The sequence below is a fragment of the Canis lupus genome, chromosome 22, assembly GCF_011100685.1.
Source record: "Canis lupus familiaris isolate Mischka breed German Shepherd chromosome 22, alternate assembly UU_Cfam_GSD_1.0, whole genome shotgun sequence".
Taxonomy (NCBI): Eukaryota; Metazoa; Chordata; class Mammalia; order Carnivora; family Canidae; genus Canis; species Canis lupus.
This window is the reverse complement of record NC_049243.1, coordinates 9542987-9559913: the sequence shown is the minus strand read 5'-3', so window position 1 is coordinate 9559913 and position 16927 is coordinate 9542987. Positions and strand designations below refer to the sequence as shown.

Below are 16927 nucleotides of genomic sequence, written 5' to 3'. Positions count from 1 at the left end.
CTCTGTCTGCAATCAATCTCTTCTCATACGCTTCCTTACTACTTCAGCTCTTACAGTTGGGTCAGTGCCTGGCCCTACTCAGTGGGTGACTGAGTGACGGCCCTAACCTTTCCAGTTAATAGGGTCATTTGTGTCCCTTGGCATAAGGGAGTATCAGTGATAACTACAGATGTCAGGAAAGCTAGGGTAAAACAAATCCCATTACAACCTTGAAAGTTTGAATAAAATGTTTAAGTCTGGAAACACATAAAAAGCTACACACAAACCAATATATCAACACATCCTCAACCAGAAATGTATCCTGGTCTTGAGATTTTAAATCCAAAAGAAAGCCTAAATTAAAAGAATAAACTACAAATGAAGATTTAAGACTGTCTAGAAGGACTGTCCGGACGCAGAAGTCACTAGCTAAGTACCTCCCAGAGATCTAAAATAAAGCAAAAACAAAAACAAAAACAAACACTTTTAAATCACAGTTATTTAATACCAAATAGTCTGCATTCAAAAATAAAATTTTAGGGATGCCTGGGTGGCTCAGTGGTTTAGCGCCTGCCTTCAGCCCAGGGCGTGATCCTGGGGTCCCGGGATCAGGTCCCACGTCAGGCTCCCTGCATGGAGCCTGCTTCTCCCTCTGCCTGTGTCTCTGCCTCTCTCTCTCACTGTGTTTCTCATGAATAAATAAATATTTTTTAAAAATAAAAATAAAATAAAATTTTAAATTTGCACACATAGGCCCATGCACGAAAATTATGAAACAGCTGTTATTCTTTTACCAAAATTCAAGTCATCTATACTGGAATTACTTTTCAGAGAACAAAATGTTTTATATTTACATTAGTGAAAATAAACCCAGGTATGAAAAATAAAAGGAAACGCTAACCACTATTAATCCTAAAATAGTCAACATTCCAGCATGAAAAGGCACATACTATGCAATAACAAGGTGTAGGCTAAATATCAAACTAAAAATCTTTATGTAAGTTCAATGTCATTTACAGTTTTAAAAATGATAGGATAATGAAATTACTAATGATAAAAAAACATAAATGCATCTTTAACTTAACTGGCTCTATCCCAATACTAAGGAAAGAAACAAATGAACCATGAAGTATTTTGACACTATCCTTACCTTGAACAACATCTAAATAATACTGTTTTTTTATACAGCAACATACCTCATAAACCTAGATAAACATTTGCATTTTCATGATTCATAGTCTACTTCATGGAAATTAGAGTATACATCAATTGTAGAAACTAAGATAAAATGTTGCAAAATAAATTTATGAAAGTCACAGCCAGTCCCATTTATTCACTTTGAAAAGGTTAAATAAAATGAAACCATTTAAAGTGTATCATCATATGTGTCATGCCACACTGACAAAAACTCAGAGAAGTACTAATTATTTAAAATTATTAACATTCTATTTGAAAATCATTTCATTACCAAAACGTAAGGTCCCTAAGGTGAAGTATCAGATAACGTAAGGGACGAGGGGCCCAGCTGATACTTCATCCATTCTCTTCCTCAGCCTGGATATCACATTCAGAAAGAATGCACAATTGCTGACCTCAGAATGCTGCTTCAGCCCACTTCTGCTTTACTGTTAACACAAATTTCAAGTGCTAAATGGCTGGCTACTCCACCCCTCCTGACACCTCAGGGAATACAAGCTATTTACAACATTAGGCTGTAAACAGCTCTTCTGCTGGGAAAGTTTTATTTTGTCCAGTTCTAAATGGAACCATTTCCTGAGTTGCAGGGAGCAAATAAGTCTTTCACAATCACAATTTCATTATGATTCAAGCAAGTTTACCAGTTTAATTTGTGAGCAGACTACCCTTCTAAATAAGTAACATAGAATAAACTCCAAATTGTTTACATAAATACAATTAATTTATCAAAGCCTGGAGAAGGTCTCACAATAAAATCCAACGCTACAAAAAATGCGAAGGGAAGGTCACTTTCGCTTAGTCAAAGCAAAGGGGGAGGGTGGGAAGTTTTCACATATTTCTCAAGAACTACAACTTCCGAAAACAGTACCATTACGTATTATAACATAGAATGAAAAAATTAGTACAATAAAAGGAAAAAAAGACTTTTACAACATGCCACAATGTTTTAAAAAACACACTCTTTGACAGGAAATTTCTGGAGCAAAGAAGTATCTAAAAAGAATGAAGTTTCTTCACAATTCTTTAAAGTGATTGTACTCTAAATTCCCTTTATTTAAAAGCCACAGAAAAAGTTCAGAAAACTAATTTCAACTTTTCATTTAATTAACATAACCCACATATACCGATATAGAATCATAATCAGTTCTAAAATAGTGAATTTCAAATGAATGAAGTTTTATTAGAATTCTTGATGATATCAAGTCTGAGTTATACTGTCCACAGGGTGGCAGTCTCACAGCCTTAAATTTGTCTCTGGATTTAATGTACAATTTTAGTATTCAAGAAGCCACACACACATACACATACAGGTGAGCAATAGCAGTTTACTGTCTGACCAACCCTAGGAGCAAAAGCTGCCTGTCCTCTCCAAAAAGAAAAACAAAAAAAACATTATGCTTTCTTTTTAGGAGTATTTACTTCCTGACATCTTCAATTTCTTCCTTTTTTAACTGACCCTTTGTATTCTGCTGCAACTACCCTATTTAAGGAGAGAATAGGGACAAGGAGAGCTATTAGATTACTTCTGTACTTTGGGAGAAACCCCACCCTGCTTAAGGCTGAACCCAATGGGAGAGTGGGAACAGGAATAGAAATGGGAAGATGAGAGTGGACACTATAGACACAATCATTCCATCCTTCAGTTCATCCTGCACACTACCACCAAATTAATTTCATCAAAACATTTATTTTGGGGCACCTGGGTGGTTCAGTGGTTGAGCGTCTGCCTTCAGCTCAGGTCGTGATCCCAGGGTCCTGGGATTCCAGTCCCACATTGGGCTCCCTGCAAGGAGTCTGTTTCTCCCTCTTCCTATGTCTCTGCCTCTCTCTGTGTGTGTCTCTCATGAATAAATAAATAAAATCTTAAAGAAAAAAAAAAAAAAAAACACTTTACCAAAAATCCCTTCTCCCACTAAGTAAATTCCTTATCTCAAAATTCAAAGACCTTCACATTCAGAACCTTCCAAAATGTCCTATCTTCAATGCTCTGGAAGAGTTAAGGAGATCTGTAAAAATAAATTTCACTTTGAATAAACCTCCAACTTCCTGGTTTTCATCCATTCATTCAAATAGGTTTTGAATGCTGAATGCTGAGCGCTGCTCCAGGTACTGATGATACAGAAGGGAACAAGTCAAAGTCCCTGCTTCAAAGTTATTCTCTTCACTGGACAGTCCTAAAGTTGAGAGTTGTCAGGAGTAAGGGGACAAACCCCCCAAGCACTTACAGCTCTCTTCGAGTAGAAAAGCATCACTGGAAGCATACTAGTGGTTGGAGGGGGGATGATAAAGACATGAGAGATCTGCCAGCACTGACATTGTCTGCTGCAGGCCCTAATCTATTTTTGCAGCCTATTTCCAATTCCTATCCTACGTGTACCCTCAGTTCAGCCAAAACGTGCTAGCAACTGTTAATAATGTGCCTCTGCTCCTGTCTGCTTCCTTCCTAAGGCCTCACTTTCCACCACATCATCTCCACCAGCAAAAGCCTAACCAGACTTTAAATCCCATCTCAAATGTTGCCTCCTACAGGACGCCTTTCCCCATTCACTTCACAGGAATCCAGATGTGGTATTTTGGAGACCTTCAAAGCCATATAATCTTGGCTTAGTCCTCTCTGAGCATTTATCTCACTATACATTGTATCATAATTATCTGTATAGGTTAACCTCCTCCATCAGCTATTTACTGAACACTTGCTACATTCCTGGACCATCTAGGAGATAGAATTGCAGTGTTAAATTATCCCACCAATATTTTTAAACACTTACTGTCCAAATGATAAATATAAAAGGTAAAGAAAAGGGGCACCTGGGTGGGTCAGTCGGTTAAGCACCTGCCTTCAGCTCAGGTCATAATCCTAGGGTCCTGGCATCATGCCCCGCATGAGGCTCCCTGCTCATCAAGGAGTCTGCTTCTCTCTCTCCCTTTCTCCCTCTGCCCCTTCCCCTCTGCTCATGCTCTATCTCTTGCTTTCTCTCTCAAAATCTTTCAAAAAAAAATGCAAAGACAAATATTATATACGCTTTTTATTACTTCAACATTTTTAAAAGTTTTCTTGATATAATTTATATGTTATCCCATAGTTCACCCATTCAAAAAGTAGAATTCAACATCCGGTTTACTGAGTTATGCAACCATTATAATTATTAGATTATTTTAGGACATTTCAATCACTTTAAAAAGAAACCTTATAGCTCCATTAGCAGTCACTCTGAGCCATGCCCCTGTTACCAACCACTGCCCCCTTAGCTCCCAATCCTAGGCAACCATAATCTATCCTCTTTCTTTTATAGATTTTCCTATTATGGACAGTTCATATAAATGGAATTGTATAAAATGTGGTCTTTTGAGCTGGCTTCTTCCATTTAACATAGCAGTCTTGAGACTGATCCATACTGTGATATGTATCAGTAATTCATTCCCTTCTGTTGACAAATAATATTTGATTGTATAAATACATCTCACTCATCCATCCATTCAGCTGATAGACATTTGTATTCTCACCTTCTGCTCATGAAAGTGAAAAGGCTATAAACGTGTACAAGCTTTTGTGCAGACATGTTTTAATTTCTCTCGGTATGTATCTATGAATGGAAAGGCTGGGTCATATGGTAACTCTATATTTAACTATTTTGAGGGAAGTGCCAGCCCATTTTCTAAAGAGACTGCACATCATTCTATAGGACTACCAGCACTGCATGAAGGTTCCAACTTCTTCACTATTGTTTGAATCTTAAAGAGCAAAAATGATCTCACTATATAGTATCCTTACCCTCATGGAGCTTATACTCTAACGGAAAAGGATAAGAAATGAACAGAAACAAATGAGTTAATTTCAGATACTAAGAAAAAAGAGAAAACAAAAGAATAAAGTAACTAAAAGAAAAAGGTGATCAAGAAAGACCTCACTGAGGAGGTAATGTTGACCTGAAATATGAAGAGCTGGAGGAGGAATATTCCAGGCACTGGGAACACCAAAAAATAAAACTGAGAAAAGAACAAGTTTGGCATATTCAAGGAACAAAAAGGAAGCCAGTGTGGCTAATATATAATGAAGAGGCAGGTAGGAGGTGAATTGGGAGAGATAAGCAGAGGCCAGATAATATTCCACCATGGTAAAGTCACTGGATTTTAAAAGCCATCGTTTTTTTAAACTCTTATATTTCTTTAAATAGAGGTGTTCATCTGTAAAAACATTTATTTAAAGGTCAATATCTTCCGATTGCACCTAACAGTAACAAATATTAAAGAGACTACTTGGGTAAGTTATGTACCACGCAGTATTACTTTATTCTGTGGCCCAAGAGAGGACATCTAAAACCTGACTACCAATGGCCTTTTTGGTAACCAGGCACAAGCATACGAATGAAGCCTAACAAACTTATCCCCTAGCCTTTACCAATTTAAGGTGTATGCCTTACTGACAGTAACTAGCAGTTCAGTCTTAGAATATTAAGGTCATTTTCAATAAAGCAAACTAGTAAGAACATAGTTGCAGGTAATTCTCAAGATTTAGACCTACATTTCATTCTTTTGAATTGAATTCTCGCTAACTGATCGCTTTTCTCATTCTATCAATTAAAAATTAATATTCAACTGGTAAACATAAACCATGGGCACAAGTCTCTATATTGCTTAAAAATTTTTTAAATAGTAAGTCACCACAACTCTAGTAACATAAATGCCATTCCTCTGACCAAAGAGCCTGTTTACCTAGTCAAAATTTATTAAGGTGAAATTCTCTTCTACCATCCTAGCTTGATCTCTCAGGCCTCTCCCTCCGGGCACTGTGTTCAGACGATTTGCCAGCTTCATACTTGCTGATCCCACCTCTCCAACCCAGCCCCTCCACCTATTCATGCATCCTCCACTCCCCTCAGCTTCAAGATAGACAGACATTCCCCACCAGGAGAAATCCAACCAGTTCTCCCAGGTTCAGGGCACACCCTCTCCCTCTACCTCTCTTTGCCAGTCCTCTTTCCTGAAGTAGAACTGATGTCGCACCTCCGCGTTCCTGTAGCACTGACTTTTGTAACTCAAATACTGCCCTACTCTGACCTGGTACAGAATCATAGAGGAGTTTGAGAAATACTGTCACCAAACAAGTCCCCTCAGCACACCCTCAAATATAGAGAGTAAAGCTATTTGCAATTCCTGGGGTGCTCAGTTGAAAATCACAACCATTTTAGCACTGTTTGGTACATATATGATACCAAGTCATCACAAAATGCAAGGTTCAAGAGTCAAGCCCTCTCCGGAGACCAGCAGAGGGTCTTTCCTTCCCTTCCAAATTCCGACTGAATTCTTTAGTAAATGGTTTCTTGGTAGCGACGCAATCCCATTCTTCATTTAAATGAAACTTCTATATAAATAAAACTTTTCCACTTGCCTCACTTCTTCAGGAATTGCCTAACAGTTCTTGCAACTCTGACGTTTCTGAATGATATGTATCATCAAGAATTTATGGCTGTAAATCCAGAGTACAGAGAAGATGGAAGATTTACACAAGGTCAATCGCTAATCACAGGAGTGAAGGAAAAGAAGATTCCATTTAGTTCTGTATTTACAACCAACTAACACGAACCCGAACATCAGGGACATTCAAAAGCGTGTGTCATGGTTGCTTGTTGTTAAGGATTCAAATATTTGAGTTCATGAAAACATAAAACATTTTTGGCTACGGGAAGTTTACCTACAACGTAAAAGCGATTAATCCTTCATCGTGTGAATCACATTAACAGATTATTTCAAAGCTCACTGTGTGCAGTTAAAATATAAAAGTCTGGGAATGCGCACACCGGCCCCCCAATCTTCTGCTCTCCTTGGTGGCACTGACCATAAACCCAACCCAACCCACCAGACCCCCTCTCTCCGGTTTGTTCCCAGAGGCCCAACGGACTAAAAACACTATACAGCTCGCCCCATCTTCTAATTTCAGCTTGCATTTAAGATAACGCTTTTGTTTCATTTACAGCTCACATGCTGCTGACACAGCTGCCCCTTCTTTGTAATAAACACAGGGCTTCTATATTTAAAAATACAGTGAAACTTTGTTGTGACATCCCCTCCCCAGTCTCCAGCCAATTTTCTCTCTTCCAAGCCCCACCTCCACCCCAAGATTTTCTCTGTCGGCGGACCTCAAAACCTTACACGACACCCCACTCCCACCCCCGCCCCACTTTGGAAAGTTAAATTTCTTCTTTAAAGACGTCTCATCATAGAGGTGGGTTTTTTTGGTTTTGTTTTTTCCCCTCCTCCGCAGCCTGTGTGCGCGCGTCTGGGTGCGCGCTTTAAAGCGGGGCGGGTGGCTTCAGCCTGGCGCCGCCTGCAGCCTGGGGCGGGACCCTGGGGACCCGGGATCGAGTCCGGCGACGGGCTCCCTGCGTGGAGCCTGCTTCTCCCTCTGCCTGTGTCTCTGCCTCTCTCTCTCTCCCTCATGAATAAATAAATAAATTTTTAAAAATCTAATTTAAAAAAATTTAAAAATAAAAAATTTTAAAAAAAGTCTGGAAGGGCGGGGGGGGGGGGGGGATTCCCTTCCCCAGAGGCCTCCCCAGGCGGCCGCACTCTAGTCTGCGACACCTTTTTTTTTTTTTCTTGGTGCAGCCAGCGCCCCTCAGGTCGGGCTCGGCCGCCGCGGGACAGCCGGGCGCACACGCGGCCGCTCGGGGGTGACCCGGGGCACCGGGACTCTCCGGGCCGCCACGCCGCCGCGCGCCCCGCCACAGGCGGCTTTGTGCCGGGCGGGGTGACCGCGGGGGGGGGGTCCTCCTCCGTAAACAGCCGCTGAAGGAGAACCAGCACTCCGAACGGGGCGCGGGGCGCACACCCCCCCCCCCCCCCCGGCGTCCCTCGGGCGGGTCTGGAAGCCGCGGAGGGTGTGGGCCCCGGGAGGGGGGGCGCCGGGAGGAGATAAGGCGCGGCCAGAGTTAATCATCACCTCGCGAGCGTCTGGAAAAGGGCGACTCGGGGCGGAGGAGCAGCAGCCCCTGGAAAGTGAAACTCCTTCCCCGAGGCTCAGCGCCGCCCGCCCGGCCGGCACGGGTCGTCGAGTCCCTCCCTACCACACGAAGGTTTCTTTCTTCTTTTTTTTTTTTTTGTTTTTTCACCCACTCCTCACAAGAGCCCAAACTATTGGAAATAAAATTAGTGAATCTTCCCACTCCGTTAAAAAAAAAAAAAATTACAACGTTCCCATACCGGGAGTCGAACCCGGGCCGCCTGGGTGAAAACCAGGAATCCTAACCGCTAGACCATATGGGAAGTGCTGGCAGGGACGCGGCCGCGACTCACCTGACAAGCGCACGCGCCCCCGCAGCCTGGGCTCCGCCGCCCCGCGCGCCGCCGCTGCGCCCCTCAGCCGCCGCCGCCGCCGCCGCCCACGCGCTCCGCCAGCGAAGGAACCAGCCCGGCCCGTGCGCGCGGGCGTCGCGGGGGGGGCGGGGCCGCTCCACCGCCTCCGGAAAGTTCTGAGGCGAAGCCCGGCCACTCGCGGCCCCGAAAGCAGCTGCTTCACCTCTCGGTTCCCAGCTCCGCCGACGGCCCCCCGCCCCCGCCCCCGCCCCCGCCCCCGCCCCGGGGCGCCCCGCCGCGCCCCGCCTACAGGTCCGGGCCGCTTCGCCGGCCAAAGTGCGTGCGGACTAGTTGGCAAAAGTTGAGGGCGGCGACGTCTCGGGGAACAGCTGTTTGCGTTCGGGGCGGAGGCGGCGCGCGAGCTCCCTGGCCGCGGGCCAGCGAGCCTAGAAGAACGTGTAGGTTCTGGATCCCGGAGGGAGAGACAGAGAGAGACGGGGCGCGGGGAGGGAAGATGCGGGGACTCGCGGCGGGACGCCCCCCTCCTCCGGCTCAGGTCCCGTCGCGCGTTCGCCCCTGGCCGGTGACCTCAACCCCTTTATACCGCCCCCACCTCCCGGGCGCCCGCAGCCCCGCCCCGTAGGGGGAGGGGCAGGGGACGGGAGGAGATGCCGAACGCGGATTGAGTCTCCGGGGCACCCGTAGTTGGGAACCGGGGAACCCTGGTCCCGGGCCGCGGAGGGAGGCGTCCGGGCTTGGGCGGCGCGGGTGGGCCTCGCGGCGCGCCGGGCTCCGGGCGGCCCCGCGTGGGGGACACGAGCCGGAGCCGGACCCCCCCGCCGTCCCCCCGGGGAAGGGGCGGCGACGCGCGGGGCGACCGAGCCACGGTCATGTGAGTCGGGTGTCGGGCTCTGAACAACGAGGCGTTGTTGCTCTGGGCGGCCCTTTCTCCGCCGGGTCTCGCCCCATCCATCCCTCCTCCTCCTCCTCCTCCTCCTCCTCCTCCTCCTCCTCCGGGCTGGAGGCGTGACGGAGGTGCTCTTAACTCGCTCGGGACCGGCCGCAGACCGGCAGGGCCGGTTCTCTGGGCGGGTGGACGTGCTGCCCCGCGGAGCGCCCCGGGGGCCTGGAGCGCGCGCGGGCTTGCAGGGGGAGGCGGGCGGTGCGGGCGGAGGGGCCGGACCCCCCCCCCCGGGCTCCCCCGCTTGCACAGGCGGGGGTCGCAAGCACCCCGTTCCTTGCCGTAGCGCTTGAACCCTGGGGAATTGCGAAACTTTAGGGTCGGAACGCCGCCTTCTCCGCCGGGTAGAAACGGGCGGTCTCGGTTACTTAGCATAGTGCCCCCCCCCCCCCCCCCCCGGGTTCTTGCTGGCTGAGAGGTCCCTAGGCTCTTCCAACTCTCCTGCCCTGAGGCTCAAGAACAAATTGCATTAACTGATGGTCTCGGAGGAACCGGTCTGCCCCCAGAGGAGTCTTGTTCTTTGTTCTTTGGGTGGAAATAACTCGGCTGAAAGCAAACTTTTTGCGTTTTTCTTCGGGCCTCCCAGTACGGCAAACCTCCCCCCCAAAATGCCAGAAAGGCATAGAGGAGTCTTTTGCAAGATGTTTTCTTGTTTCTTCACACTGATGACAGTGGCCACTGAGAAAAAAAAACAAAAACAAAAACAAAACAAAGAAACCACTTTTTTTTAAACCATTTTATTTAAGGGAGTTTTATTTTTGTTTTATTTTTTAAAGGGAGTTTTAAATCCCGTGCAGACTTTTTTTTTTCTTTTATAGTGGCAACAGTTTCAGCTTAACTGCTGCAGTGAGATAAATACAACAGGGTAATGTGTGTGATGAGAGGAGAACCAGTAGCAGAGGCTTATGTTCTAGACTCCAAGAGGAGGTGAAAAACACGCCCAGTTTCACCTTCTTAAATTGTGAACTTAAGACCTGTTTTTCCCTTTTTCAGGGCAGACTACTGGAAGTCGCAGCCAAAGAAGTTCTGTGATTACTGCAAGTGTTGGATAGCGGACAATAGGCCTGTATGATAATTCCACTGTTAAAAATACCGTTTTCCTGTGTTTTGTTTTTGTTGTTGTTGTTTTTTGTTTTTTTATCTAAACTCAGTATTTACGAAGCACCTTCATAGACCTTGCTCCTGATTTTTCAAAACATTGAAAGATGTCTCTTTTCATTTCTTGTAGGAAAGCTGTGGGCCTTCTTCCTTTTCATCCTTAAACTAGATTATGATATTAAGACAAATTATTTCTCTGTAGTCCATTAGTCACATTCAGAAAATGGACATTGGGGCAGACTGGGTAGCTCAGTGGTTTAGCACCGCCTTCAGCCCCGGGGGTATGATCCCGGGTCCCGGGATAGTCCCGCTCAGGCTCCCTGCATGTAGCCTGTTTCTCCCTCTGCCTGTGTCTCTGCCTCTCTGTGTGTGTGTCTCTATGAATAAGTAAATAAAATGTTTAAAAAATAAAAGAAAAAGAAAATGGACATTGAGTGGATAATCTCATCCATATTTATCCATAATGATGATGTGTTGTTTGTAAAAGGACCATATACAGAGAAACAAAAGGGCAAAGCCCTTACTATGTAAAAGGAAACATTAGCGTAGTTTATTTTGTATCTTTTCTACCTCAGAGATAATTAAATATATTTGCAGAGCTTTATAGCTATAAATGGTTAAATTTAATAAATAAATGGTTAAATTTTAAAGAACATCTATTTTCCTAGAATATGAAAATAGCAGCTCTGTTACACACCTTATTACTGTATCTCTTAATCTTGATTAAGCTTTTAAGACTTAAAAAGCACCACTAATTTTTTTTTTGCCCCTTTAGGTGCCTGTCATTATAATGTATACATAGTACATAAACGCTAGGGTATTTTTTAAAGGTATATTCACATCTTTTTTACTTGATAGAAATTCACGCAGAACAGAACAGTAGCTGTGTTTTTAACAATGTCATGTTTCTTTGGTAGAGTAGACATTCATTTACTACTGCCTACAAGAAGTTTAGGGATATTTTTTCCAGGTTTTATTATGGTTTTGGATCTTTTAAATAGTTGCTAAAGTTCTCAGCCGTCTTGTTTAACTTAGGCCATCCTTACACATAAATGCTCACAAATCTTGAAATCTATACAAATCGCCGATAATTTCTCTTTCTTTGAGGTACCCTAGCAGCTCAATGAATATTAGGAATCATGAAGAGTACATAATCCCTTTTAGGATAATCTTCTCCTTGGATTGCTAATATACATCAATTTAACCTTTAATTAGAAACAAAGTTTGTTTTCAAATGTGCCCTCAATATCCTTTGTGTGGTGTAATTAACTTTAAGAAACCTGATACATGAGAAATAGATGATCCTTTGTTTTACAATGTCTCACTTTAAAGAGGAGTTCATGGTAGTACCTTAGGATAGATTAGCTAAGATTTGATTGACAAAATTTATATTCCAAAGTTTACCAGAAATTTCTTATTGCATACAACCAGACATTTGTAATTTAGGGAGCATTCTTTGCTGTTTTAAATAAGTAATAACATTTACTCACTCCTTTGTCCCATCCAATCACCATCATTCTTTGTAGGTTACTGCTTTTTTCATTTTGTTGTGCATTCTTCATTGTTTTTGATGCATATACAGTTATTATTCCAACATACATAAAATGGTAGGATATCATACACACCACCCTTTACCGTAGTTTGGTGTGTGTTTGTTTTTCTAATTGAACAGTAAGTCTTGGAGCGCTTTCCACATGAGTATATAGGGAGCTTTGTTCTCTATTCCAGCAGCCAAATTTTGGTAGATAGTGCCAGATTTTCCTCCATAGGAGATGTACATTTTGTACCATTACTACATTGTATAAAAAATATTTGTTTACAATTTAGAAGGAATTCCTTACTGTCTTTTCTCCCAATTTGGAGGAGTAAAGTTCTAAGCATTATTGTTTATTCTCTATGTCTCTAGAGCATTGCAAATTCTAGGGGCTTACTGGTTTTGACATTTTTTATTGAGAAGTATTTCTTGAGGTGGTTATTTTTTTCCACTCCTCATTTGGTTTCATGTCTTGTTTGAGTCCTGCTTACAATCATATTCACTAGATAAGTCATCAAGGGTACCTTGGGTTTTTCTCCATTTATGTGGTCATCATAGTTTATTTTAAGCACCTGAGGGTATAATAATAAATAACTTGGTTCGGCTCCCTGGCATCATTTAATAAAAAGAACCAATTTGCACTAAAATTATTTTTGTCAGTCGTTTTAATTTCAGTTTTGGTATGTTCTATCCCCATATTTACTTTACTGTGAACATTATGATGTTTATGATGCTTTCCTTGCATTTTCTCTTTTATTCAAGAGCGTTGAATTTCACGAAAGAGGAAAAAATCATAAGGAAAATGTGGCAAAGAGGATTAGTGAGGTAATTTTATTTCTTTCTTTGCCAGTTTTTCTATGTAAATATCAGTCCTTTATCTGACTTTCACTTTTATATGTGTCTTCCATAGATTAAACAGAAAAGTCTGGATAAGGCAAAGGAAGAAGAAAAGGCATCAAAGGAGTTTGCCGCAATGGAGGCAGCTGCCCTGAAAGCATACCAAGAGGATTTGAAAAGGCTTGGCTTGGAGTCAGGTAAAAAAGCAGCCAGCATGTTTTAAAACTAACATCAGAGGTCATGCTCAGTGAGCTTTTATTGTTTCCATAAAGAGGTTATACACTCAGGGTAAACTCTTAGTCCTTTTCCTATGCATCATAGCTGTATTTAGACTGTGGGACTTGGGTCATGCACTTTTATTTTACTTTTAAACTTCATCTTTTTACACCTCCATTCACAACCATACTACCTTGGTGGTTAGCTAGTCCTGATTCTGTCTTAGGTCAGTGTTCATTTCAGACACAGTTGAGTTTTTTAGGTATTTGGCTAAAAGGAGCTATTCATTAAAAAATAGGCCTTGCATTATAACCATGGTTTGCTTTATCCATATGGTTAAAACTATGAATTACGTTTGTTTGTATGATTGAGTTATAGTGAATTAGCCTTTTGTGGACAAATTTACTGATTTCACCGCTGGAAGGTAGATAACTTTTATAATTGGATAAATTCATAGAACACTATGAGTTTAGGATATACAAGTGTTACTTTGATACATTTATGTATTGTAATATGAATGCTACTGTAGCAATATTTACCACTTTACCTAATTACCATATTACTGTCTGTATTACTTATACTGTGCATTAAATCTCTATGGTTTATGTACTAATTGGAAGTTTATACCCTTAAACAGTATCAGCCTTAACTCCTAAGCCCCTGTCCCCTGGAAAAAGTTTTACTTTCTGGTTTTATGAGTTTGACTTTTTTAGATTCCACATACAAGTGACATACTATGCTTGTCTTCTCTTGGTCTGACATATCTCATTTATAATAATGTTCAGGTTCCATCCACATTGTTGCAAATGGCAAGATATCCTCCTTTCTCATGACTGAATAGTATCCCATTATGTATACGTACTACATCTTTTTTATCCATTCATCTGGTTGATAGGAATTAAGGTTATTTCCATTTCTTGGCTGTTATGAGTAATGCTGTAGTAAGTATGGGAGTACAAATTTCTCTTTGAAATCCTGCTTATATAGGCTATGAGTATATACCCAGAAGTGAAATTGTTGGGTCGTATGGTGGATCTATTTTTAATTTTTTGAGGAATCTTCATATGTTCTCCATAGTGGTTGGGCCAGTTTCCATACACTAACAGTATAAATGGATTCCCTTTTTACCACATGATCACCAGCAAGAAGGTAAATAATTTGAGGGTTTGAAGGTAACTCAGTTCCAGATAAAAGGTACTTATTTAAGTAGATTGTATCTATATCTTTGATGAATTTAGGCTTTAACTCAGAACTTTTCTGTCAGCATTTCTTCCATGACAAATCCATTGTCCTTAAACCAAGCATATAGCAGTCCCAGTTGACCTTGCATAATAGTTGAGATAGTCAACAAGGAATGATATCCTTTACTCTCTAAAAATTTCTTCCGAGTTTTAAGTAGAATAACAAGCTAATTGGCATTGGCCTCATCAAATAAGAACAGTTGTAACCAGACTTTAAAAATATTATTCTGAACATTGTTAGTTAAAAGGAAGCGGTGGGTGCTGTATTTCCATGAGGATAAAGCTATATGTTTAAAGGAGAAAAATGATATAGGTGTTCCTGCAGAATTAAAGAGGAGTAGTTGAAAATTCATCTCATCAATTTTATGGATTGGGAAGTTTCCTTATGTTGCCTTTTAAGCAAATAGATCTTAGCATTTTGTATTTAAATAGGACTTTTATTATTTTTCATAGCCGTCTTTTTTTTTTTGCCTTGTTTTCTTAAATAGGATATACATTCCCCTAAGAAGTATAATAATGCATTATAAAGAAAAGACTTTTAGAAACTAACTGCTTTTAAGATTATCCCAGACATCTTTAGAATTTTCTTTTTAAGTTATATAATTCCACGTTATAGTCTATTTGGAGGTGGTTTTATTTTTTCCCTCAATAACATGTCAAATACTTTCTTTAATAATTAAGAATGTATATCATGTTTAGTGGCTAGGAGCACAGACTTTGGAATCCACCAGAATTACCACATGCTAGCTACACAGCCTTCAATTTTCACAAGTACTGAGTAATGTAATGGTGTAAACTGTTTATTATAGTGACCACTAGTAATAAGTATTTAATAAAGTTTAATAAAGGGTATAAAATACCATAACAAAATGCCATAAAAGTGCTATAACTTAATTAACTAATCCCTTCCGGACTAACATTTAGATCGCTTTAGAATATTCACTATTAGAAAGAATACTTCAGCAAGCACCCTTATGCAGGCATGTTTTCACATTTTTCTCTGTAAATTTAATCTGTAGACATGAGATTGCAGAATCAAACTATGAGTATATTTTTTATATTGATAGCTAATACCAAGCTGTCCTGTCGTTGTACTTTTTGTCCATCTTCCAATAGAATAATAGAATGTTGGATTTCTTTGTAAAGAATCTTTGTTATGAGCATTAGCCATGAGCCGTATTTGTTGTAAATATTCATTGTCTTTTTTTTTTTTTTTTGGTTTTGATTCCATTTCAATTAACATAGTGTTATATTGTTTTATTTTTTGTTTTTATTTTTGCTATACAAAATGTTTGGATTTGTATGTAGTTTTTTCTTTTTTTTTGGATTTGTATGTAGTTTAATGTTATTTTCCTGTGTAATTTTTTTTCATATATATTTTTGATCTGCGTTTATATTGATGTCTGAATATGGGAGGGGCCATGGAGTGGGGAATAGCCTTACTTTTTTCCAAATAATTAACCAGTTTATCCAACATCATTTGTTAAATGATCTTCTTTCTAATGAGAAACACCAGGAATCTGCATTTGGATATATTTTCTCTACTCTTTGTTCTGTTTCAGTCATATGTTTGCCTATGCCTGGATCAGTTTTAGTTTTTTTTGTTTTGTTTTGTTTTGTTTTTTGGTACTAGTTGTTGCAGAATAAGTTAACATCTGATAGAACTAGGTTCCCTTTATCACTTCTGTTTTATGATTCTGGATATTTGCATATTTGGTTTTCTAGATGAGCTTTATTATAGTCTGTCAAATTCCCAAAAGAATCATCTTGTCAAGCTTTTGATTGGAATAATATTATTAATTCTTTATACCAGGAGAAAAAGTTATTGGCACTTTACCTTTCTTATAACTTTTTCTCTAGAAATTTCAGAGCCAAGCATATCACCAGTAACAAGCACTGTCCCACCCACCTCTGCATCAAATCAGCCGAAGGAAAAGAAGAAAAAGAAAAAAGACCCTTCAAAAGGCAGATGGGTAGAAGGCATAACCTCCGAGGGTTACCACTACTATTATGATCTTATCACAGGAGGTAGGTCATTTAGGCATAGAACTAGTAAAAGTGATAACTGTTTATTTTGTTTTAGTTAATATCAGGACATTTAAGCAATGAAAAACTGACTGTATATCTTTGACACAATTGTAAAAAAGTTAGGTGCCCTTTAAAAGATCTTGGGGAACCCTGGGTGGCTCAATGGTTTAGCGCCTGCCTTTGGCCCAGGGCACGATCCTGGAGTCCCGGGATCGAGTCCCGCATCGGGCTCCCAGCATGGAGCCTGCTTATCCCTCTGCCTGTGTCTGTCTGTCTCTCTATATATATCATAAATAAATTAAAAAAATAAAAGTAAATAAAAGGTCTCTTCTTAAAATGACTCAGCGTCATACTTAGTTAAAGCGTTAAGAATGGGTTCCTTATGGGGTGCCTGGATGGCTCAGTCAGTTAAGCCTTCGGCTTGGGTCATGATCCTGGGATTGAGCCCCACAGTTCCGCATCAGGCTCCCTGCTTAATGGGGAGTCTGCTTCTCCTTCTTGCTCTGCCTCCACCCACCCTGCTCATGCTCTCTGTCTCTCTCA

The 16927-nt window shown here is 41.3% G+C and overlaps 2 protein-coding genes and 1 non-coding gene across 3 annotated transcripts in view; 1 reads left to right on the top strand and 2 right to left on the bottom strand.

Annotated features, from left to right (window-relative positions):
* Positions 1–8530, bottom strand: part of ELF1 (E74 like ETS transcription factor 1) — a 106295-nt gene extending 97765 nt beyond the window's left edge. The window contains exon 1 of the mRNA XM_038569669.1: positions 8470–8530. The gene's annotated coding sequence lies outside the window, so the exon portion shown is untranslated. The remainder of the gene's footprint in view (positions 1–8469) is intronic.
* Positions 8368–8439, bottom strand: TRNAE-UUC. Its single transcript has one exon. It is a non-coding gene; the product is annotated as a tRNA-Glu (tRNA).
* Positions 8531–9179: 649 nt separating the features above from the next.
* WBP4 (WW domain binding protein 4) overlaps positions 9180–16927 on the top strand; it is a 60741-nt gene continuing 52993 nt past the window's right edge. Inside the window, exons 1-5 of the mRNA XM_038569666.1 lie at positions 9180–9361; positions 10424–10496; positions 12825–12887; positions 12973–13096; positions 16217–16384. Coding sequence (XP_038425594.1) covers positions 9360–9361; positions 10424–10496; positions 12825–12887; positions 12973–13096; positions 16217–16384 — 430 coding nt within the window. The 5' untranslated portion in view covers positions 9180–9359. The remainder of the gene's footprint in view (positions 9362–10423; positions 10497–12824; positions 12888–12972; positions 13097–16216; positions 16385–16927) is intronic.